Genomic DNA, 23,175 nt, shown 5'->3' with positions numbered 1-23,175 from the left:
AAGCAAAAGCAACATTGTGTTGAAGTCTCACAGGACATGCTAGATTTCACAAGTACTTACTCTAACTTCATGAACACCATTATCACTGGTGACGAGTCTTGTGTGTACAGGTACGAACCAGAAACCAAATCCCAGTCATCACATTGGAAGCATTTCATGTTACCAAGACCAAAGAAGGCCCGCCAAGTGTGCAGCAACGTCAAAGTGATGCTGAGTTCTTTCATTGACTCCTGCGGTGTAGTACAGCATGAGTACGTACCACAGGGTAAAAAAAAAATCACCAAAGAGTACTACAGGGATGTTCTACGTCACCTGCGTGGTGCTGTGTGGCGCAAGAGACCTGAGTTGTGGTCAACAGAAAACTGCCGCATCCATCACGACAATGCTTCTGCTCATTGCTCACACTTGGTTCTGACTTTTTTGGCGATAAGTCAGACTCCTGTAGTTCGACAGCCTTCTTACTCTCCTGATACGGCCCCCTGCGACATCTGGCTGTTTCTCAAACTCAAGAGGGCATTGAAAGGAGGGCGATTTCAGACAAGAGAGGTCATTATGGCTGCAATGACAGCTGAGCTAAACTTCATTCCACATGAAGTCTTCTCAGAATACTTCCAACAATGGGAGCACCGCTGAGAGAAATGTGTGGAGTTGCAAGGGTACTATACTTTGAGGGGGATTAGGTTTCCGACGCTCCAATTATGCCAGTTTTGTTTCTTCCGCCAAAGGTTGGATACTTTTCTAACAGTCCTCATACACCCACTTAGAAATGAGAACATGTCAAGCATTACTTCAAAGGGGTAGCGCATAAAACGCCCAAGCAAAAGATGGAGACGTAGACATCATGAAGTTCGTGCTGTCTACCTTTCACAGGTTCATGCACTATAGAGTTTCCTAACAATACATTAGGGGGAAATCTGGTGCTAGTGTCTATAGGAGCTGCAACGGGTGGCGCGTCAGCCAGCATGGGAATGATGGGTAGTACAAATAATTGTCTGAGCTTCATACTTTCGACTTCATTTGGCCTGTAGCTGCTTTGTCACAAGGTGAAGTTCAGCTGCTCTTCAACAATTCCTGTGCAACACAAGAACCTCTTTAGGCTCGCCAATTCAAATCAGCTCAGCAAACACATAACGATCCATACTTTTGTATGCGAAACAAGCGAGGAAAGACAACAATAAACAAAGCCACAAATGCATTTGAAGCCATTAGCACGAAGATTAGGCAAATCGGTGTATCACCCTTTATTCTTATGGTGGCTTAATGATCAGGCCTAATGTCACAGTGCCAGAGTGCCCTCTAGGAAATATGTAAGAAACTATGCATAGCACAGCTGATAGTGCCACGGCCACTAAAAAAAAAAAAAAAAAAAAAAAAGAGGTGTGTCTTGTTGCATAACACAGCACAAGCGAGAGCGAGAACGCTCTGTTTACAGCTCTGTACGCTTTGGCACTAGTACAGCCACGCGCTTTTAGAAGAAAAAGAATTGACTAAGAACAAGGATTGTGGCTCGCACGAGACAATCTTGCCATAATATGCAAGGGTGAAACAGTTGTGCATATTGCACATTTTTGATACATTTTTGTTTTCTTGCGCCAAGCTGCTCTAAAAGCATAAAAATCGCGAAAATTGCGCCAAACTGCTTTGTAACAGCCTTGAAAGCTAGAATTTTGATGCCGACCTCAGCTTCAGTAGAAAAAAAAAAGCCGAGCTGACTAATAAGACGCGCCCAATCGCGTTTTTTTTTTTTTTTTTCACTTTTCTGGTGACGAAGGCTTCCATGGTGCTGCCGTAATCTCCTCTAAACTGTTGCAATTATACAGGACCCTACAAAAATGTGCTGCTGTGGAGTGAGCGTGCTGCTTCTACTAGCTAGGCTGTGTGTTCTGGGGCCACTGTCGCCTTGTGAAAACTTCAGAGTTGAGTGGCGAGCGTAGCGAGGTTGACTCTCGGGTTTTGTTGTGTGTAGCGCGTTCGTCCGGTCTCTGAAGTTTTCATGTCAATGCTGCTGCGTGCAGCCAGGTACGTGTGCGCGTTTGCCGTGAGCGAGTAACTGTAAACGTGGAGCCCTTTCTCTGCATGCGACTCCGCCGACACGTTTCCTGGATGCCCTGGCACGTGCACATGGGTTCTCAAAATGGGTTGCACGAGGGGCAGAATACGTGCAGCCCATTTCTGGTTTACGCCCATTAACTGCTAACTTATTTAGACATGTGAGTTCTTATTGCCTTTCGCATATAAAAAAGCCATCGCATGTGAAATCTGCGCATCAGTCTCCACAGGTCGAGAGAAAAACTTGGTTATTTGCGAAGCCATGGTGTCGGAACGGGTGTTCAAACCATTTGAAACGTTATGAACGGGCACCTCGGCACTTTATTCGTGACTCGTGATGCGGCGCCGATCACGTGGCGCAGTTTTCATGAGTGGTCTTTTGCCACTTCTACATTTTGTGATCTAAACTTTCAACGTGCGCTTTCAAGAGGCGTCGCTGCATGCGTGTCGGGTCTGGGCTGTGCTTTTAGGCTTAGCTCGATTGGTGTTTCGGTCGGTTGCAGTGTGACTTCGTTTTTTTATTTTCTTATGCAATAAAACCGGCCTGTGTACGTACACGAATTTCTGCGTGTACGGCCTCTGTACACGAATTTCTTATCCGTGCTGCGTGAGCACTTTACTCGAGTCGCGGAGCAGCAATCCCTAGTCGATGTATTATGAGAGTTGAGAGTTATGAGAGTCATAGGTCAACAGTGATGACCTATGAAGGACCACTGTTAGGCGAAGGCACACTGCTACATATTTAAGATTCTTGTACAATCACAACTTTTTAATTTCTCTTTGAGTGTGACGTATTCTTCTTTTTAAATGTTTCTGGGGATCCCAGTTTCCAGCAAAACCTTTTTCTTAATAAATATAGTTTTACGTGTTTGTTATGAGGGCCAGATAGGTCACATGGTACATAAAATGGTATTGCAGTACATACCGGGCTATAATCTGTTTAAAAACTGCCTTCAAAAATTTTTTCAGTGTTATGCATATAATAAATTAATTAAAATATGCACTGGTGCCCCTACGTTGCTAAAAATTTGTATTTTCAAGCTCTCAGGACGACATATTAAATGTCGCTAACTGTTCCCAAGCAAGATTCTTCTGCTCCAATATTTAAATTTTTCTGCTCCAAAAACTGCTCCCAATTTAGTCTCAGGTGTCTCACCCTTGATATATGACAGTGCTTGGGAAGTAATGAGATTTGTGGTGTCATTGAATGACTAGACAAGATGTCAACATCGGCTTTCACAAATTTCTATATGACACTGAAGAGTGTTAAAAATTTTATGGTGAAATAAGAAATCGTTGTTCATGAAGAAGGTAATACACACAGAAGAGTGTTGATGACAGGATCACCAATATTTGCCACAGGTTTGAGGCTCTTTAAGAAAACCTGCAACACAAAGACGTGTTTTCTATCACCTTGGTTTGGCTTGTCTAGTGGTTTCACAGTGGAATTAGGTTCAACTAGGGCACCCAACAGGCCACACTTTTTCTTTTCATCGAGCAGGTGCGATAGTGTGTTCTGCATTATGCCTCGGATATTTCCAGTTACTTCATAGACGAGAAACCCCAGAATTTTTTTCACTGTTCTTTTTTCATTGTTTGTGTGCATTTGCAGGGAAGCATTTCCTTTCCTTTCATTCTTGGCTGAATTGCTCCCCTTAGCTGCTCCTGCCTCAAAGAAACAGTTCTCTTTCACGTGCCACTGCGGGTACCAAGCCGTTGTTGTTGTCCCTGTTGTTTCAGAAATCTTTTGCCCACAACCCACCCCCATCGCCGACGGAAAGGTCGACCCGCCACAGGGAATCTTCCGTGAAAACTCCACGATCCAGTACGCCTGCAACCAGGGCTTTACGTTGGTTGGTGATGCTACACGTCGCTGCAAGAACGATGCAATGTGGTCTGGCCGTGACCCAACTTGCGAGCGTAAGCCTGAACCACTCTTTTCGCTTGTAGTAATGAGAGCTTCACCACTTGATGGGTGCTTGGTGTGGGTGCACAAGTCCTTTCTTATTATTGCCTTGGTGGAGCAGAGTTGAATCGAATGTGAAGGACCTTACATAACCACCTTGTATGGTTGTAACCTTGGGAGACGTGAGGGCAGCTTTTGTTGACAGGACGTTTTGCTGCCAGCTTTTGAAGAGAGCAGAGTGGGTCTGGGGTATAGTGAACTGGGCTAGTTGGTACTGGTTCATTATGTTACAGCTCTACAATAACAAGGAAAGAAAGCTGAAGCCCACAAACTATAGGACACGCTGTGTCTTGTTCTATTGGTATCTTTGTCATGCTGTAACATATTAAACTACAGGGTCAGGGGACAAACGTGTGTTAAGGACATCATAGTCCAAACCAAGAAAACGAAATGAGCTAGGGCAGGACATTTTACACGAAGGCAAGATAGCTACTTGTCATTAAAGAGGCCCTGAAACACTTTTTAAGTAACCACGGAATGAATTCACCGGAAGAGCTTATGCCTTGCGAATTCAACGCCGCAAAAATTTTAAAAATCTGTCCAGTACGAGTGGACTTGCAAAGATTTGACCCACACTGCGATCGGATTCTCTTTTCTATGAAAGCCCTGGAAGCTAAGCAGGGAGGGATGGCAGAGGCAAAAAAGTACGTCACCCAGGCCTCGTGACCTTGAGAACTTTTTTTTCCTTAGATTGCGCAACTTTTTCAAAGTGATTCTACACGCACGAATGGACAAGTCGTGGCCTTTCGCGGCAGTCTCTGTAAAAATCGAGCGCACAATGCCAATCAATGCCATCAGCCAATGGCTTATAGATGGGTCTTGCTAAGAGAGATTTTTTAGGGTCTTCTGTCATTTGTCGAGAGAAGAGAAAGAAATTTTTTAGCTGATTTTGATTATTTATGATGAATTCCAGGCCGCGTGCGGCGCCACAATATTTGGCTCGCGTGTTGTCAGGAGCCTCTACTACCGATTGGAAGCGTTTTCTGACCATGCTCCAAAAGTGTTGTATGGCCCCTTTAAGAGTAACAGACTGAATTCGAATTGAAGTCAAGAGGAAAATTCCAAGAGAAATCGGATGAGATTAAGAAGCTTGTGGGGAAAACCTTGCCGCAGCAAACACAGAACTGTGGTAGTTGGTGAAACACCGTAGAGGCCATCATTTTGCATTGAGCATAGTCCAGCTGCTGATGGTGATCAAGTTTGCATAAAGGAAGCTGCTTAGGTTAGTTAAACTCGTCGACGATTCTCAAGCCATGCTCTCCCACATCAGCTTTCTCACCAAGCTAGGGACACAAAGCTTCGCCATCCTTGATACCTCACATTGTGCCAGATGTTCGTGCACACCATGCTCCCATGTTTGCATGGTTGATCTCTGCACCACCAGGTGCTGCCACAAACTGAGCAATTGAATGGGGAAGGTGTCACTCGTCCACTTGATAATCACGGTGTGTAGGAGGCGCAGTATACATCTATTACCAAATCCTCTTCAATTGTGCATCTACGTAGTAGCAGTTAGAAACTGTGATGACCATTATGTGATTACTTTCATGAACTTTATGAATATTTCTATTTGTCTGTGACCCAGGTCTGTCTAGGTACCACTAGAGTGTTTTGTAGGGATCCCGATGGGACAGTTCTCGCAGAGCTTTAACAAGCAATTGCCACCTTGACCATTCCGCAAACTTCAAGAATATTTAACAAAATCTGAGTGCTGTTTTAAACTCTGCTGTACTTTTTTGCATTCTAAAGCTAGGAGATCAGTAGGTGGCATGAATGAGTCTTCTAATGAAAGCTGGAAGGGCCTCCTCAAGTAGAAATTATAGTGCTTTCTTAAAAAAATAGTGTTTCAGCCATCGCACATAACTGCCGGCTTGTTTAGTTCATGTCTTTACAGTTTTTAACCTTTCCTTCTCAAGTAGACATCGTTTCTGGGTGGAAACGCATCAGATGGTGAGGAAGTAAATTACAATGAAAAGGTCATCGTGTAATAGTTCTTGTGGCAGACGTATATTGCAAATATATGTGACTGCGTTGCCACCAATTGTTGTAGCTAAGACAACATGTACAACAAAGGGGTGCGTCGCTTAAACTCCCGACACACAGTTCCAATTTGTTCAAGAAACTTGAATTTTCAGCAAGCTGTGGGATCCCACAGTTTGTCATTTTCAGCCAAGAGCAGAAAGCGTACTCGCACTCTAAACCAATGTGAGATAGCACGATGGCGACTTTGCAGCAAGACTGAATTAGACATTTGTATCTGAAGTATTATCCCCACAGTGGTGTGCGAAATGGATTCAATTATGTTTATTGCTAGCATATTGCAACGTTGAACCCTAACAATTATATTATTTGCTAGCGTATTACAATATAACATATTGAATTTTACCAGTAAATCATTCCTTAGTTTAACTCCTGATAAAGTCAAATCCTGATAAAGTGAAGTCAGTAAAATCACAATTGACATCTTACAGTATTGAAACTGTTATGTTGAGAATTTTGTATTGAAATTCGTTAAGTGGACATTGAGCCAAAATTTATTGTTATTGTACTTTCTGGCCATAAATGTCTGTACCACATTTTAATGTAAACATTTTATAATGAACCTTGGGATTGTCAGGCAGCTCTAGTTTTTGTCGTCCGCTGTGTGTTGTGTCATAAATATTGTTACTTATACTGAGCATGTTTGTGGGTGCTCGCTGTTGTGTACTGCGTTGTGAGAACTGCTTCCCTTCTTTGTTTTGTTTGTTTGTTTTTGGCTTGATGCAATTACCTGCGACATATATAGCCAGCATGCTCTATTTACCGATTATTTTAAGTCACGCGAAGTTTTCATTTGCATATAGCTGCTTCAGCAGATCACAGAGGTTTATGTGCAATGTTCATGCATGCGTGTGATTGACAGCACTGATAGCACAGCACAAGTGCATAGCACAAGTGTACAAATGCTTGCTTTACTCCTGGTACTTGTTGCCAGGAGTAAAGCAAGCCTTTGTTGCCTGATCCAGGAGTAAAGCAAGCCTTTGTTGCCTGATCTCTGTACATCTGTCACTTTGAGTCAACTCTGGTGTGGTGTGATATGATTTGCTGAACGTGCAAGCTGTGTAGAATGAATGAGCTGTGGCGGCATGTGCAATGTGCAGGACATGGAAAGGCTGTGGAATTTTGGACTCCGAATGTCATTGTTGGTAAGAGAACAGTTGCGTGGCCATAGTGGCTCGCGCATACTGTGCATATTCTAAGCAAGCATTAACAGCATGGGGGATTGTTTTTTGTTTGTTTTCTGCTGTGTCTTTGAAGCTGCATCTGGCAGTCTGGCATCAATGTAAACCATCAGAAGGGGGGAGTGTGGTGCCCATGAAATTCTTGATGTTGGTCAGGTTTGCCTTGCCCTTAATTACAGCAATGCTGGATTGGTAAAATAACACCTGTGAAATGATAACCAGTCCTGCAGTCAATCAGTCACAGCCTAATATATTGTGCCCATTAATATGCAGGTTAATAATAGACAGTTGTCTTTTCTCGCTCATACATAGAGATATTGTATTACATTAACGCTTGATATGCCCATATACACACTATCATTAGAGAAATGCTAAAATTGTAGAGGGGAACAGTAGGAACAACTGCAATATTTTGTGCCACAGTAAACTGTGGAAATGACTACGTTGTGCATAACACAGAATAAAATGTTTAGTTTGGCCTTCCAGGTATCCTAACTTCCTCTTCTCTAATCATTCGGAATCATTCTTAAAACCTAAAAACCGAAGATGCTTTGTACTTTGTGCTGTTCACTTAATCAGTTCTAATGATCACAGATGGTTTCAGCTGATTTTTCTTGTTTCTATTCCCGCAATGCAAACTCAAAGCACGAACGTTTGCCGTGCCCACTCACAAAACGCTTGTCGAGGCTTGACTAATGAAAATGCTGGTTTGAGTTTGGCACGTTCACCTGCATGCAGCATGAAAGAAAGCGTCAAATGAAAGCTGAGTTTTTCATTTTTCACCGTACTGTTGACTGAAGCCAGTCATGGCTGAAGCAGTGTACGATTTCTGTGACAAAGAAAAAAAAAACTTTTCAGAGAGGTGTTCTGAACCGAAGCCACTGCCCCACGGCGAAATTAAAACAAACCGCATTTATGAGGTTGGCGCCATCATCATTTACGTCTGCGACGACGGCCAGCGATCGTCCGCCACATGCGGTGAAGACCTCAAGTGGCGTCCAGACCCACCGTCGTGCACGGACACAAAGAGACAAAGTTGGTTGACTTTCGACAGTCTTGGCTTTTGTCAGTGGCCCTCCCATGTCCTCTGTTCTTTCAGTTCCTCACATCTTCTGTTCTCACTCTTGTCTCCCCATCCTGCTTCTCTCTCCTGGTGGCTTGTTTCTGATGACCTTGTTGCTATTGAATCGGGTTTTTTCTTTTACTTCCACGCTTGCCTGTGCACTGTGCTTTTAGGATCGATCGATCAATCGATGGCTGGACAGGGGAGCCTGGTAGAGCAACTCTGCGAAAGCGTGTTTTTTTTCTTTCATCATATTGTACATAAAATGAGTGAAAATAATTAGGTAGAAAAGGTAAACCCCTAACTGTTTTAACATGAAAACTGTGTCTGATGGCACTACATTAAAAATCAGTGAGGCAGGGTAGCCAGGGAAGTACTGTAGCAATGAATATTCTGTACATGCACCAAAATAATGCGAAAGTGACAGAAAAAAAAAACGACAATGAGTCATTGGTTTAACTTAAAACCATCCAATGAGAAGCACATTCTTTACATTTTCCCATAAGTTGAACAATGTGAAGCAATTTTCTACCTATAATTAGCCAGGTATAGTGGTTTTCAAGGCTTGTACATATTCATCACGTTTTTGTTTTTCTTTTTATAAAGTGGTGTGTCTGCATTCAATGGACCATCTTCCCCTTTCTTTCTTTGTTTGCATGTCTATACTCTGTCCCTTCTGTCTCTTTGCTTTGACTTCCACGTCTATATGGCTAATTTTCCCGTGTTTTCTTGCGGATGACAAACCAATTCGAGGTCATCGAACGAGTAGTGTCGCTGGAGCCTATGCTTTAACAAAAAAGCTTATCTTAGTCCTTACGGTCTGCACTTCTTTGAAGTGTTTTTATTTGCACCTAGTTTTTCTTTTCCTCGCTATTAGTAGTGGATGAGGAAAGGGAGGTTATGGAAACCTTATTCTCCTACTTCGACAATGATGACTATGGCAGTGGTAGTCAATTGGTGGAGCATCTGCATCCAACAACCGAGCTACCGTGTTTTGATTCCCAGTACTGCCAGACAGCGGCCGATTATTCTGGCCAGGCTTTAGGTACTCCGACATGGCACATGCTGCACTCGGCGACAACTTATCTTGGTGGGGGAGAAAAGACTAAGAAGGAAGGCCTTATGCACATTTGTGCCGCTCCGCAAGTTGTGCAGCAGCTCGCTCACATCATTGATGCATTTGGAAAAATGTATACACAAAAAATGTGAATCTTGACATTCGAATTGTTCAGCCTACATTTTAGTGTTGAATTACCAGTATATTTTTCTTGGAGAACTATATAGCACTTGCAGCCAAACGCAGACCAACCACGTTGTGGACACCATGCTCACATTGGAAAACAGGCATGCTAAAAAGGTGGGACTAAAAAAAACGGAAAAAAAAGAAGGCATTCTTACAAAGTGAACAATACGTTTTACCTACGACTTCCCACTACTGTTTGAGTTGCATAATAAATAAAGTAGCATTTATTGCAGTGAGGCAGATGAGAAAGTTATCAGTAAACTCAAGTGCTGTGTTTCGATATGACATCAGGTATAGGTTAGGCTTCTGTAGCGTCTGCAGTACTGGCAAGAAAAGTTGTCGCCGAGAATGGAGTAAGTACTCGTCTTGAGATGGCAGCCTGACCTTTCTGCTCTCTTTTTTGTATTTCATCTTGCCCCCACTCTTCCTATGATAATGACCCTATGTTATGTAGGTGTATGATATTCAGAAATGTCTTCTCTAGCTTTAAACCGCTATCTTCCAAATTGAGGTATGAGAGATTGAGCTGGGTGTACTTAAAAAAACGCTGCCTGGGAAAGCAGTCTCTTTGTCAATATGGTGGTTCTAGCAACACCTCTCATTCAATGGCTTCTCACCACTCTCCTTGCTTCAAATTGGCGATGAAAAGAAACTGACAGTGATTATGAAATAGATTGTCAAAATAAAGAAAAAACGTTGTACATGTGTTTTCAGAGTTAATTGCACTCTTGTGCAATATAAAATATGTTGATTAGTTGCCACGTGCACGGGAAGAAAAAAGAAATGAAATCAAAGCTGTCGCGCTCTTCATACACCAATGTTTTTCACTCCAATAAAGATACGAGCATCTTCAATGTTCAATTTCGAGTAAGGCGTCTGTAGTACAGACAGCATATCGATACTTTCCTGGTGTTATTTTTCTGGTGCTTCTTTGCATGGTTTGGTCTTGATGGTCTTGTCTAATGCCGGGCATTGCTGGTTATGTCATTTTGTCTCCTTTGCTGCTTACATGCGTCGTTTAAGAGTCCCACTGCTAAAACTCTCATTGTCATGTGAAAGCTGATTTTGTGATACAGGCGAACACAACATTTCGTTTCCTTTTCGGTCCCGTCAGTCACCAGTCAGGTTTTCTTTCTATCTGCCTTTCTTTTCCAGTGTTCCCAGTCTTCATTCCTTTTCAAGTGCTTCCCTCCCCTTGGTTCTTGTTTTTCATGTTTAATGGTGTTAACTGGTTGTGTAATATAGTTTTTGCTTTCCTTGTCAACAGCTGTAGCATCATCACCGTCACCACCATTGCCAACAACTACCACCACCACGACCACAACAACCGCTCCTTTACCACCAACACGTTAGTACTGGATAAAATGATCCCTTCTTTTTTCTTGGGGGTGATTTAGAGATAGTTGTCTCATACCTATGTCAGATGAGCATGTGAAACCTTCTCATCTTAATGTTTCTTTACAGTATTTAATGATATGTAATGCAATAGTGTTGCTCAGGATATACTAAGTAGGGTAGTGGGAGGAGGAGGTATTTTATTTCGACACTTCCTTTCCAACAAGCTATTAGAACAGAGATGCTGCTTTATAAAATAGAAGCAATAGAAATAAGCAAACACACATAAAGATATTAAATGAGAACCTATTGTATGACAGTTTTCTAATAGATTCGCTATTTGTGAAGGCCATTTTCTTGGTGACTTTTGCCATGGATGGTCACAAAACGAAAATGAGAAACGTGTCAATACGCTTGATTGCTTGGTATCTTTTATCTGTGCAACCTGCTCAGGAGAGTGCTGAACAAAAGGCGCATTGTTGAGCCTACCTAATCGTCAGTGAGACACATCTTTTTCTGCAGATGCATGAAAATGACACGGAAACATAACCTTTCTGTTGAAAGGCTCACTGTGTTTCAGGCAGCACTTTTATGTTCGTAAATAAAGTCACAGCTTTGCTGCAAAGACGAAGCTATGAACGCGATAGCAACAAATTCGAAGATCTAAGCAGAATGGCAAGCAGATCGAGACGTGCCCCACGTTTCTCACACATAAATGATGCACAAAACGTACTCGCAGGTACAGATGAACGTACTCACAGGTACAGAATAAGCATCTCAGTTGTTACTTCGCTGGGTTTGAAAAGCGCGCCTTTTTCGCAAACGGAGGCTGTGCAACGGTTGCAGTGACCTTTGTGCGCCCCGTAACTACAACAGAATCGTTCTAGTCAAGCGCAACGCCACCCAAGACGTATCATCCTCCCCACCCTGAGATAAAGGGGCGTGAGAGATCGTCCACTCCCCTCCTCTCTGCGGGCCAAAGTACGTGCGAGAGATTAGAGCTGCAGCGCGCTCTTGCACCTTCTTGCTGATAATGCTGAGTATCACGCCGGTGATACTACAGCCGAAATCCAGCCGAAATCCAGCCGAGAGTGTCCATGTAATTGCTATCTCAATAACAAGATAGCCAGCATCCACTTTGACGAAACACCACTCCTGCAAAAAGGGTGGAGTTTCAAACTTTTTCAGAATATTCACGTCACAGAAGTGTGAGTGACCATTAGCATGTCTAGTGTCAGCATCTATCACAACCATTATGACATGTGACGCCATGGATTTGTTCCTTGTGTAGATCACTAAAAAAAACAATAGAGAAAAACTTGGATTTAGGTTCTTGCCATTTCTGAAAGAAGGCTGCTTGGCTAGGCAGATGCAAGAAGCAGTTAAAATTCTAATGATTTTTGTTGAAGGGCTCTACTTTACCTCTTTCAAATCTGCAATCTGATTCCAAAGTTTAGAATTCTGTAGTAGACACATCATGTCTACATTTCTGGAATGTTGAGATACTCATTTATCTAATCTTAAACCCCCCAAGAATGCATCATCACTTAATTAAAAGTCATTAAATTGTTGAAAGAAGGCTTCTGAGGAATTTACTAAGAATCAATGTCGAAGCAATGCTATTGTGATCATGTATACTACTATAACATCAAATTTGCATGTAGAATGTAATTTATTTAGATTTGATAATCGACCAAATTATGATGTAGGTTTGCTGCCTCCTGCTACATAGTGTAATATCATGCTAAAATGGCAGTGGCTTAGATATCATGGCATTTTGATTTTTTTTAAATTTCTGAATTGGAACAATATAGTCAATGTATAAATTTATATGCAAGGAGTGTGTTCGGTGAAGAGGTTGTTTACTGTAGCTAAGTCAGGTCAGTCTTTTGGAAATATTTTTTTTTATGTTCACACTGAATTTTTACTTGTGTTAAAGGGTATGCACACGTCACACGTCTAACACTTTTTTGTTTTTTGTTTCTTTTTTCCACATGCTCCTATATATCTCACTCAAACTTGCACGTTCCTTTCTCTTCAATCTAATTCGGTCTTTTAACTGTTGTCCTACTTTTTGCGTGTGGCGTTCTCCATTAAACTGCGAAAAACTCCCATTTTCTTTCTGTTTTCATGGAATGGTTTCAACTTTTCGCATGTCTTTCCTGTCCTGGCTTGGCTGACTTGATTGAAATGCAAATGCTATTTACATTTCTTCGTTCCTTTGCTTCCTTTCCCATCTTTTTGCTTGCTCTGTGGACAAACATCACACGGCACACTTGTCATCCTTTGTTGCTCACTCTTTCGCTTACAATCGCCGTTTTCGTTGCAACTTTTGCACTCACATTTTCTTGTGGCTTTGTGCCTACCGTTGTTTTCGTGCTTGGCGGTCTTTGCTTCCTGTTTTGGTGGCGTTTTTTCTGGGCTTTCTTCGATGTCTGCATACTCCCATCTCGTCGCTCCTGCACTATACCTCCCCCCCCCCCCCCCCCAAAAAAAAAAACACCACATCTGTGCTGCGTTGCGCTAACAGAGTGTAGCCCGCTGCCAAGCCCAACCTACGGTAGGCTGTTCAGCAAAGACGGATTCAGAATCAACGCATCCGTCCTCTTTACCTGCAACGAAGGGTACGCCTTGCACGGCCCCGCTACGCTCGTGTGCAAGCCGACGGGCGTCTGGGATCCTCCGATGACGCCAACATGTGAGTGATAGTTCTCGTTTGTTTTCTGCTCGTTGTTGCAAATTGGTCACTGTGAAAACTTTTAAAGGGACACTAAAGGGAAACAATTAATCTGTTTAGATTGATAAATTATACTCGGAGTGTTCAAATATTGCTGGCTTTACTATCATAGGTGTACTAATAGAGGAGCTAATTAAGGTAACCTATTTATGTAGTCATAAGCAAGCCGCTCTTGAAGATATGGGTTTGCTTTGTCACCTGTCAAAACTATATTAACCTTCACTGCTGGCTACTGAGGTGTTGTCGCCTTGCCAACTTTTATGCAAGCCTAAATTTCTCTTCTCACTTCGATTATAATCACAAAGTGGGTTTGCATTGCTGTAATGTCATGTGAAAAAAAAATGTTTTTACCTCCTGCTCTATTGTGTATTGTACTTACAGTTAAACCTCTTTATAAGAGGCATGCTCCAAGCAGCAACTTCTGTCTTTTAATATGAGATGTCTCTAATAAGCAAGGTACCTCTTATGCATTCCCTTATGAATCTGTATTTTACTGTAGGCATACTAGTGTCTCTGTATCACTGTCTCATATACCGAATTTCGGGTGTTAAACTTCTCTTCCAGGCACTGCGCCTCCGCCATGGATCATCATCCTCAGTGTTTGCTTGGCTGTTCTTGCCTCACTCGTACTGTGCTGCCTGGGATTCTTCTACTTCCTTCGGCGGAGACGGCGGAGCACGCCGCCGCCTCGAAACTACAGGCGGCAAATACGGAAGCCGGGACCATACGATGCAATATCGAATGAGGAGGTGGCAAGACTGGGAAAGCCATTTCCTGTGACGAGCCTATGAGCCAGCCACCATGCGGCGCAGGTTCAGTGCTGCTGACCATCTGCAAGCTTTTGCTGCTCAATGGCCCAATGCTGGAAGATTTGTTTCAGGCCATTATCGTCGCTCAGCAACATGTTCAGTGGGCATGATAGCCAGAGGCCAGTGCTTCCTGCCGGGTACTTCGAAGTGCTTCTTGAAATGCCTTCGAACAGATCTATTGCAGATGAGCACAATGCATGAGTTACGGAGCATGTGTGGTATGTATGTGCCTGCTGCATCGGTTGGAGTCTCCGGCTGCCTGGGCGTCATGGTTGCGCCTTGAGTCATCGTCATTTGTCCATGTGTCTGTACTATCATGAACTGTCATGGCATCTTGGGAATGCAATTTCCAAGTTAATAGAGCGGCCACCACCTTTTACTTACACCTAAAGTAAGTGAGGTGACCCGCTCGCGTAGCGATACAACCTGGTTTCTACGCACCCCTTTTGTCGACAAATTCTATTCGTGCATACAATATACAGCAGGCATGCTCCCTTAGCTGTAACTGAGCCAGTGATGGGGCTTTGTTTTCTCACAGATGCGTGAGCACATGAAATTATAATCTGTATACTTTGTGGCTGACTTGAAAGAGCAGCCAAGGTTATTGTGGAGTTTATGCTGCAAGGTGTCTAGAGATGGCCGGCTGGAGCGGTTGTTCGAAGCTGCCTATGTACACTGCAAGGTGTCTAAAGATGACTGGCTGGAGCGGTTGTTCGAAGCAGGCTGATGTGTGCCTCCTGGGGAAATGTTTTTTGCAGTTACTCAGTGGCATTTGATTCATAGAGCAAGAAATTCAATTAAGAAAAGGCTAAAAAATTGTAAAAAAATTCTATAACAGAGCCACATTGGTCCAGTTGTCTTATTACAAGTGACGACTTGTCCAAAGCTGCCAGTAGTGTAAAAAAATGAATTACACCAGTGTATTGCGTTTTTGCTGTAGCATGCACTGTGTCAATACACACGCTGTACATTACACTGCACTATATTATATTGTTGGTCATGGCCATAAAATTTAGTCATCGCTACAGTCTTCAAATAATTACTTACTGTACGTCAGTCTTAAAATGCAGCAGAGGTGCTTTGTGATGTGGCCCACCCTTGCACGTTATCCAGCTACATGTAAGGCTTGTTTCAAGCAGCTGTTGGGTGCTCCATCGGGGCATAGTACCATCAAGTGTTTGTTACGAAATGTCGCTTTTTGAAAAACTTCAAAAAGCGACAAAGGGGAGGGGGGAGGAAACTTGAAACATTGGCAACTGCTCATAGCAAAAGAGAAAGCGGTACTAGCAACTTGCCCTATGATGAACGCCAGTGGATGACGATGCATTTGACGTGTGTGTGTTTGTGAATCGGGCTTTACGAAGGCCCTGAAATTACTGCCACCCCAACATGAAAACAAAGTTTATTTATTTTATTTACAGTTGGTACAAGCAAAGATATGTTAGAAGCATTGCGAAGTACTCGTCTAGTATGATAATCATTAAGCTAACTGCATCCTGATCAGGGTCACCAACTTTCCTACAATAAATATATGACTTATGGGACGTTCAAAGAGGCATGGCACAAATAGTAAAATTTTAATTGTTTTGATAAATTGGTACTGTACAATCAAACTAAACAAAAACTTGTCTTGAAAATAGGTAGCAGAACTAGCAAGTTTGCTTTGACATTTGGTTGAGGACAGCTAAAGAGCAGTGCGTAGCTGTTGGCTCATCTGTCAACATTGGTATGGACTTTTAAGTCTCGTTTACTCGTTTTACATTTGCTTTGAAAGCATGGGTTGAACTGTGAACTGTTTGATCTAGAAGTTACCATTTGTACCAGCTGAAAAACTAAAAACAGTGGCACCCATACCTGTGATAACGTTTGAATTATGACAAAATACTGAGAATATCTTGCATGCTTACTTTATTGCAACAAGAACAGTTCAGATAGTGAATAAATTATTTATGCAACAGTTCTTGTGTATTCAATGAGCTCTACCGGTGCCTTTTGTATGCATTTGTGCATTTTCAAAGGCTTATTTTGGAACAAGTCAGAGTCATCTTGTGAGGAGCATTGATTTTGTGTTGCTGGCCACATGTGGTGCCATCTTCTTTAGTTTACCCTTTAGTTCTTCAGTACCTTTTGCTTTTTGTGTTTCGCATGGTTTTGTGCCTTTGAATGTTTCTTTATATTGTCTGCCCTGTGAAACAATGCATTTATGGCACCTGCAAAACACAGTCCTCCGTTGCCATTGTGTTTCTGCGTGCATTAGTTCTTTTTGTGGTCCCGCAAAAGTATCGTTCAACATTTTGTTTGTTGTACAAGTCTTTTACCTTTGTTTTCTCGTTTGTACAAAAAATATGGCCTGATTGCAGACTACGGCCACCACCGCTGTACCAGTGTATAGATATAGAGCAAGTTGAGATAGCAAAATAAAAGCAGAAAAGAAATGGAAAACAAAGAATGAATCTGGCATTCTGTTTATACTTATACTTTTTCTTTCATGTAACTCTCCATTGCATCTCACTTGTGCTATGCTGTAAAGTCTTGCAGGTAAGCCAGGGCCACATCCGGGTAACCACAGAGGGAGGGTTGTATATGTACATGGAAGGAAAAATGGGAAAGTTTTAGGTTTCGCAGAGCTCACTATTCTGCTTATGAGAGGATCGTGGGGTAGTTAATGGGGGAACATGCGAGTTTAGATCAATCATACCTGCTATACAGGGCTTGTAGTTGGGCATTTGCGTCGGTCGTCGTCAGGTAAGGCAGGAGAACCAGTCTTGCATTTCAGAGCCTTTAAGGCAAAGCTCCAGTGATCTTTGCTTTGGTAGAGGGTTCACTGTCCAGTAGGAAGCTAAAAGTTCGCTGCATAAGCAAAACCCAATAATGTGAATTTTGTGATGCGGCTGAAAAAAAAAATAATTCAGCACCACGAGATAGTTGTGAGTGTTTGAACACCTTAGCAATGCTTGTACATACGGGTGCACCATGCTAATCTATTCAAACGAACGCCACGTGCACTTATGCTTACACTACGCATCTTTAATGTATACTCTTACCGTACTCTCAAAGCTCTTGCCCGGTTCAATTAAGATGCTGAATAGCAGAACTCGTTTTCAATTGCAATGCACCCGATGTTGCGTTCAGAGTTGGAAACGGAGGGTGTTCACACTCTTGACAGTAGTCGGCCTTCGTCATTGCGGACCTGTAAAAGAAACGGTAGTGCATGTGGCCACTGCAAGCAGCGAGTGAAGGTTACTGAAGCTGGACGTGAAGCATCGTCAATGGCATCAGCAGGCCACAACCATAGATAAGAGGCATGGAATTTAGCAGAAAAATGAACTGCAGTGCACCAATGCTGTTTCTAATCTATGAGAGATGTGCACTGTCGTCCTTAATGAAAGGGAATACGTGAGCACGTGGCCTGCGCTCTGCGGCGCCTGCCTACAGGCCCATCATCGACCAACAGCAAAGACGTTGGCTTTTGGCGTCGTCTATTGGCAAACAACACAACGAATTATGGCCGCTAGACAAGCGCTGTACGATACTGTAGCCAGCTGTTGCAGAGAGGAGACCACGTGTTCATGTGTTCCCTTTTATAAAGAACGGCAGTGTACAATGGTTTCATTTATAGGGAAGCACTCTCATTAAATCTGTTGCCGTCTCCCATATCAATGGATCGCCCAGTACGCACTTCCAGTGCCTTGGAATTTGAGAGCCAAAATAATGTATATATGATTCTGTTTACGATGATATCCTTTTTCGAACTTTGTTGGTCAGATTGGGGGATGATGGGAATGAAATAGTGTCAAGCAAAAGCAATCTATATGTATTTTTAAACAACGAGGTATTGATTTATGCAGGCGTCCATTATTTACCATTATTTGTGGCAGGCAGCTAGAGAGAAAGCAACATTTTGGAAAGGGACAAGAACTTTCATTGAAACCTGTGAGAACTTTTGTGATAGCTCCTGAACTTTGTGTTCAACCACACCATGACATCGTACAGAAACGGGCTTGTTTCCTTTGAATTTATTCTGTGGCAAGTTATTTAGACAGAACATTGTGAGACTACTAGACTGATTGCACCCATTGCAGAAAGCAGGGCTCTGAAGATAGTGGTAATTAGTACCATTATATTGCCTATGACCTCTATTGGCCAGAGCAGCTTGCTCATTTACATTTTTAGGAGCCCCATTGTCATCTTTCACTGTTCTTGTGGGTTTGTTGTTAACAGAGTGCAGTAAGTTTTTTTGTGGGCAGTCTCTTTAAAGCAGTCAGTTGTCTGCCTGTTTGTATTCTCAAACCTCATTATAACAAAGTTGAATTTTAAATGAAAATAAGTTTGGTGTATTCGAAAATTTATTGCAAAAGTTTATTCCAAACACCGTATCTATTGAAAAACTATTTTTTGTTCACTTCGTTATAACCGATATTTTGTTATGTCAGGGTTCATTATATTGAGGTTTGAGTGTATAATGAAGTGTGTGAATGCACATTGCCTCAGTGACTTGTGTGCCACACCTTTTAAATAAATGTCTTTAGGCATGCAGCATTCGAAGTGTTCGTGACGTAACGCGCCTTTTGCAGACCTTTGCTTTCATCCTCGTGGCACCAATTTGCCCACTGTGCCTTGCACTTGTGCCTTGTAAAGTGCGCTATTACACTTTTGTAACGTGAAAGTTTTTCGTCAGCTCTTAATGGCCTGAGACATCGACGAGTACTATACTGTTCACTAGATAACGGCTCGTGAATGATGAGGTCATACATGAGCTAAATCTACTGAACAACCGTAGGCCATGTCTAGTATAGCTACACTTTGTAATCACAAAAAACTTTTTTATTTTTGAACAGGTAGTTTGAAAGTGCATGACACGAATTTCGTTGGGCTGAAATGCAAGTTCAATAGTCTTAATGTGTTAATAAGGTTGTTGACAAAGGGACGATTAAGCCAAATTTTGTGAATTTTTTTAGGGAGTTCAATACAATGATTGTAAAAGGTTGTGCTACCTGAAACTCTCATGGTGGTGTTTCAGTTATGTTTGACGCTGTTGTGTTTTTTAAGATGAGTTCAACGAAATGTCGTGCCACCTTAGAATCTCAGTTCCCGTTTTGGGATGAACGGGTCAAAAAGATGTTGCGATTCTTTTTGTGTATGTTTGTGTTTGTAAATGTTCGGAGTCATGTCTATCAGACTGAGTTTTTAATATGGGGACACCGATGCTCATAAGTTCATGCACTGCTTCATGCTGTTGTTTATCCGTGTTCTGGCGAGATCTTTGTGAATTACTGTTTTTTTTATACTATGATTTGTTGCTGCTTAATAATGTGTACAACATGCTGTGCCATACCAAGTATTTTCGAGCAGTTTTGTCGGGCTGTCTTTCACAGTTCATCTCAACACTGCTTCACTTGCTTTCTGGTTAAAACATTCGACAGGTGGCACGCTTGCTCGTGTGTTCAATGCTGGATGCGTTACTTGTTGGTCTGCCGTGTGCACCAAGTAGTGAATCGCTTGTGATTGCAAAAGTGCCTCTGATTCCCACAGCAAAAATTTTTCCTCTCGTTCCACGCTGTAACATAGCTCTGTTTTCAGTGAGCCTGCATGAAACTGTATGCAGGAGTCTCTTAAGAGTTTGGTCGACAGTCCTTACCACTTGCACTCTGAGCATTAAGGGCATTATTGATGCCGGCATCACATGAGCACTTCTGATGCGATCTAATTCCTCTGTCGCAATTGCCTCCTTGGCATTTTGCCAAAGAAAGGCCACCTGCGATACAAACATTTGATCCCTACCGATATCCAAAGTGTGTCTTGTGTGACCGAGTATACAATATTCGCTGTGCACTCGAAAGCTCGCACATAGACTGATTAATGTTAGTGTGTTCCGAGGCAAGTTGCCAGCTTGCAGAGCTTAATTCATTTCTGTTCACGCTTGCACTGTGTGCAGGCGGGCCCCGCAGACCGTACAAAGTGTAATAAAACATCAAAAATTACACAAGTCTTGGTGTGTATTCTTTGCATCACCGCATTCGTGCGGGTGATTGAAACAAGGCTTGGCAATAATGTTAGGACAGGCTAGCGCATGAGCTATGTGAACTTAGGCTTGTTGGCCTCAAGCATTCGTTTGATTGCGATTAGTGAGTAGTCTTTACTTTGCCTCATAATGTGGTTTAGGTTTGCACTGTTAGCAGTACAAAACTTGCAGCCTGAGCTAGGATACATAGCTGTGTACATAGTACGACATAACGAAGGCGAGAGAAAAGTTCAGAGTTCGTAGTTTATGCCTCGTGCATGACGACTTACATGGGCCGGCGGCTTCGGTGAGCAGGCACTATTGGCCCAAGCGTCGTCATATGCAAGTACTGTATTTACTTGCGTAATGAAAACGCAGTTTTTTTTTTTTTTGAAAAATTGGAGCAAAGTTGGGAATGCGTTCATTATGGGGGCAAATTTTATGAAAGATTTTTTTTTGGAATGAGCAAAAAATGAGATAATGCAAAAAAAAAGTTAGGTTTAGCCTTTCACAATTGACACACGTGTGCACCGTTGGGAAACTGCTTCTTTGTTGCATGTTGTTCGAGGTATAGCGTATCCAGGACGGGACGGAGAAGAAGGCACAGAACACATACACGGTGTTCTGTGTCTCCTTTTCTGTCCCGTCCTGGATGCGCTATACCTCGAACAACATGAATAACCAACAAGCCCGCCGTGCAACCTTAGTCGACTACATTTCTTTGTTGCACTTCACTCGTCTTCGGTGACTGACGGCGCTATCTTTTGTAAGCTGGCTCCATGCAGCCTGCGTACGCTGTGTAAAGCGTTCCGCGGCTATCTCTCGCAATCGTAACCGCAACTGCTGTGATCTCGAGGTGCGCCCAGAAGCGTGCGCTGCGCTATGGCTCACTTTGCCAACTTCGCGGCAACCTCGCACGACGACCGTGATGACGCCGTTGACATTGTAGCAAGCTACCACCGAGGCATCGGAACAAACCGTCGAGATTAAGGTCAACGACAAAACGTGGCTGATTCGCCTGTGTAGGAATCGTTACAGCACGAAAAAGATATGCCTTTGCAGAGGTATTTGAGTGTTTATTGCCCTTTGCTTCAAGAACAGCAACAAGTCTGAATAATCCATGCTAAATATGGCAAGCAGCTCGAAATATGCAGCACACACCTCGAGCAGAAAGTACGCATGAAGTTAGCGTACACCAAAAACTGTCGCAGTGCGATACTTAAAACACGCTGTTCAAACAGAAAGAAAGACTCGCGAAACGAGTGTACCAGTATACACAAAACAACAGCAGTCACAATTCTTCCTGTGTCGTGTGTCAGCAGCGCGCTCCGATCGTAAACGCGGCCGCGCAGCGTGCGAAGTGACTTTCTCCAAGCCTGATAAGCGCGCGCGCAGGAAAGACCACGCTCTGTGGAGGCGGCGCTTCGTGGAGGCGAAAACCTTGAGAGCGAACCCGTCGTGCCTTCTCGCCACTGATAACGAAAACGTGCTAAAGTTTCTAAGCCCTAAGAACTGCCAAACGGTGTACGATGTATATAAATGACTTCCCATTAGCGCTTCAGCCAACGTACGCTCTTTGGCATAGTGGCTAGTGCCGCGCGCTGAAATTTGAGAAGTTGCTGGTTCGGTTGCGCGTTACAAATGCTTGCGTTCTGGTTTGTAGGGGCGAAGCTCCTAAGGCCGTGGGTCTGTACATGCTTGCCTCTCTACCATGGTACAATGCCGGCTGCTTCTATGACTGGTCCAGCGTGTAGCGCTAGTGTGGACGGACAGACAGACAGGCGGGAGGAGGATTCGTGGTTTACTGATAAAACCCTCCGAAGCTCCGTCTCACTCATCATCATTCACTCTGTGGATATGCTGCAATTTTTTTCCTTGGAATTTCTTAGTATGTTTTTCAACGTCACTTCCGTGACGGGAGTACATAAGCGGAGTCGCGACGGACCCCGGAATAAAACACTTTGGCGTTGAAATACGGCCGCCGTCTCGTTGTCCACATGAGAAGTTAATGTAGAAAATGTAGCTTATATCTTGCGTTCCTTAAAGTACGCGCGGATAACAAATTGCTACCGACTCGAGAATCGCGGGTACTACCATGCTGCGGAAAAAGTCGCAATATTTTCTGGGTGACAAGCGATTTTATTCTGGTTTTCAGAAACCGGCGGCACAATGGCGACTAATGACCCTTCACGACAGCCATGGCGACAGCAAATCTATCCTGTCGTCGTCGCTGGAAAATCACGGGCATGTGGTTGGGCCCTTAAGTTTTGTATTTGCAGGAAGCGACCTCGCCGGTTGGCGTGGGCAGGTTTGTGAGCTTCGCTCGCTGCAACGTCTGTACACTCGCACCGCCCGTGAACAACGCTGTTGCACACAGATAATAGAAGACAGGACGCGCAGTGTACAGATAAAAAGGACAACAATACGGCGCGCGGCAGTGGGTGAAAAGGGGGGGGGGGGAGCGAACTTAGGGGTCGGCAGAAAAATTAAAAAAAAAAAAGGACGAGACCCAACGGTCAAGGAGGTGCCAGGTATCGGTTAGCAGGACTGCAGCGGGTGAATGTAGGGGGTGCGTTAATTACGCGAGTGCGTCCATTACAACTAAGTGAGGTAGTTAGCCTTATACATCGTCCACTAGACCAACTTGTGCTCCGTTCGAAACCACTTGACTACATGCATGGGCTGTTTCATTGTCGATTAGCCCAGCAGAGACCGACGTTTAACTATGAAGTTAGGATAGTGAATTGGGAA

At 43.2% G+C, this 23,175-nt stretch overlaps 1 protein-coding gene across 3 annotated transcripts in view; it reads left to right on the top strand.

Annotated features, from left to right (window-relative positions):
- LOC119163798 (membrane cofactor protein) overlaps positions 1-20,409 on the top strand; it is a 55,377-nt gene extending 34,968 nt beyond the window's left edge. For 2 of the 3 annotated variants that reach the window (XM_037415868.2, XM_075873517.1), the window contains exons 5-10: positions 3,790-3,969; positions 7,156-7,200; positions 8,095-8,271; positions 10,810-10,890; positions 13,408-13,575; positions 14,179-20,409. In XM_037415868.2, the coding sequence (XP_037271765.2) occupies positions 3,790-3,969; positions 7,156-7,200; positions 8,095-8,271; positions 10,810-10,890; positions 13,408-13,575; positions 14,179-14,405 (878 nt within the window). In that variant the 3' untranslated portion in view covers positions 14,406-20,409. The remainder of the gene's footprint in view (positions 1-3,789; positions 3,970-7,155; positions 7,201-8,094; positions 8,272-10,809; positions 10,891-13,407; positions 13,576-14,178) is intronic. The other variant, XM_075873518.1, reaches the window with a different exon arrangement.
- The last annotated feature ends 2,766 nt before the right edge of the window (positions 20,410-23,175 follow it).

The sequence above is a fragment of the Rhipicephalus microplus genome, chromosome 9 (genome assembly GCF_043290135.1).
Source record: "Rhipicephalus microplus isolate Deutch F79 chromosome 9, USDA_Rmic, whole genome shotgun sequence".
NCBI classification, from domain to species: domain Eukaryota; kingdom Metazoa; phylum Arthropoda; class Arachnida; order Ixodida; family Ixodidae; genus Rhipicephalus; species Rhipicephalus microplus.
Note: the sequence above shows the minus strand (reverse complement) of the source record. Positions and strands in the feature narration are given on the sequence as shown.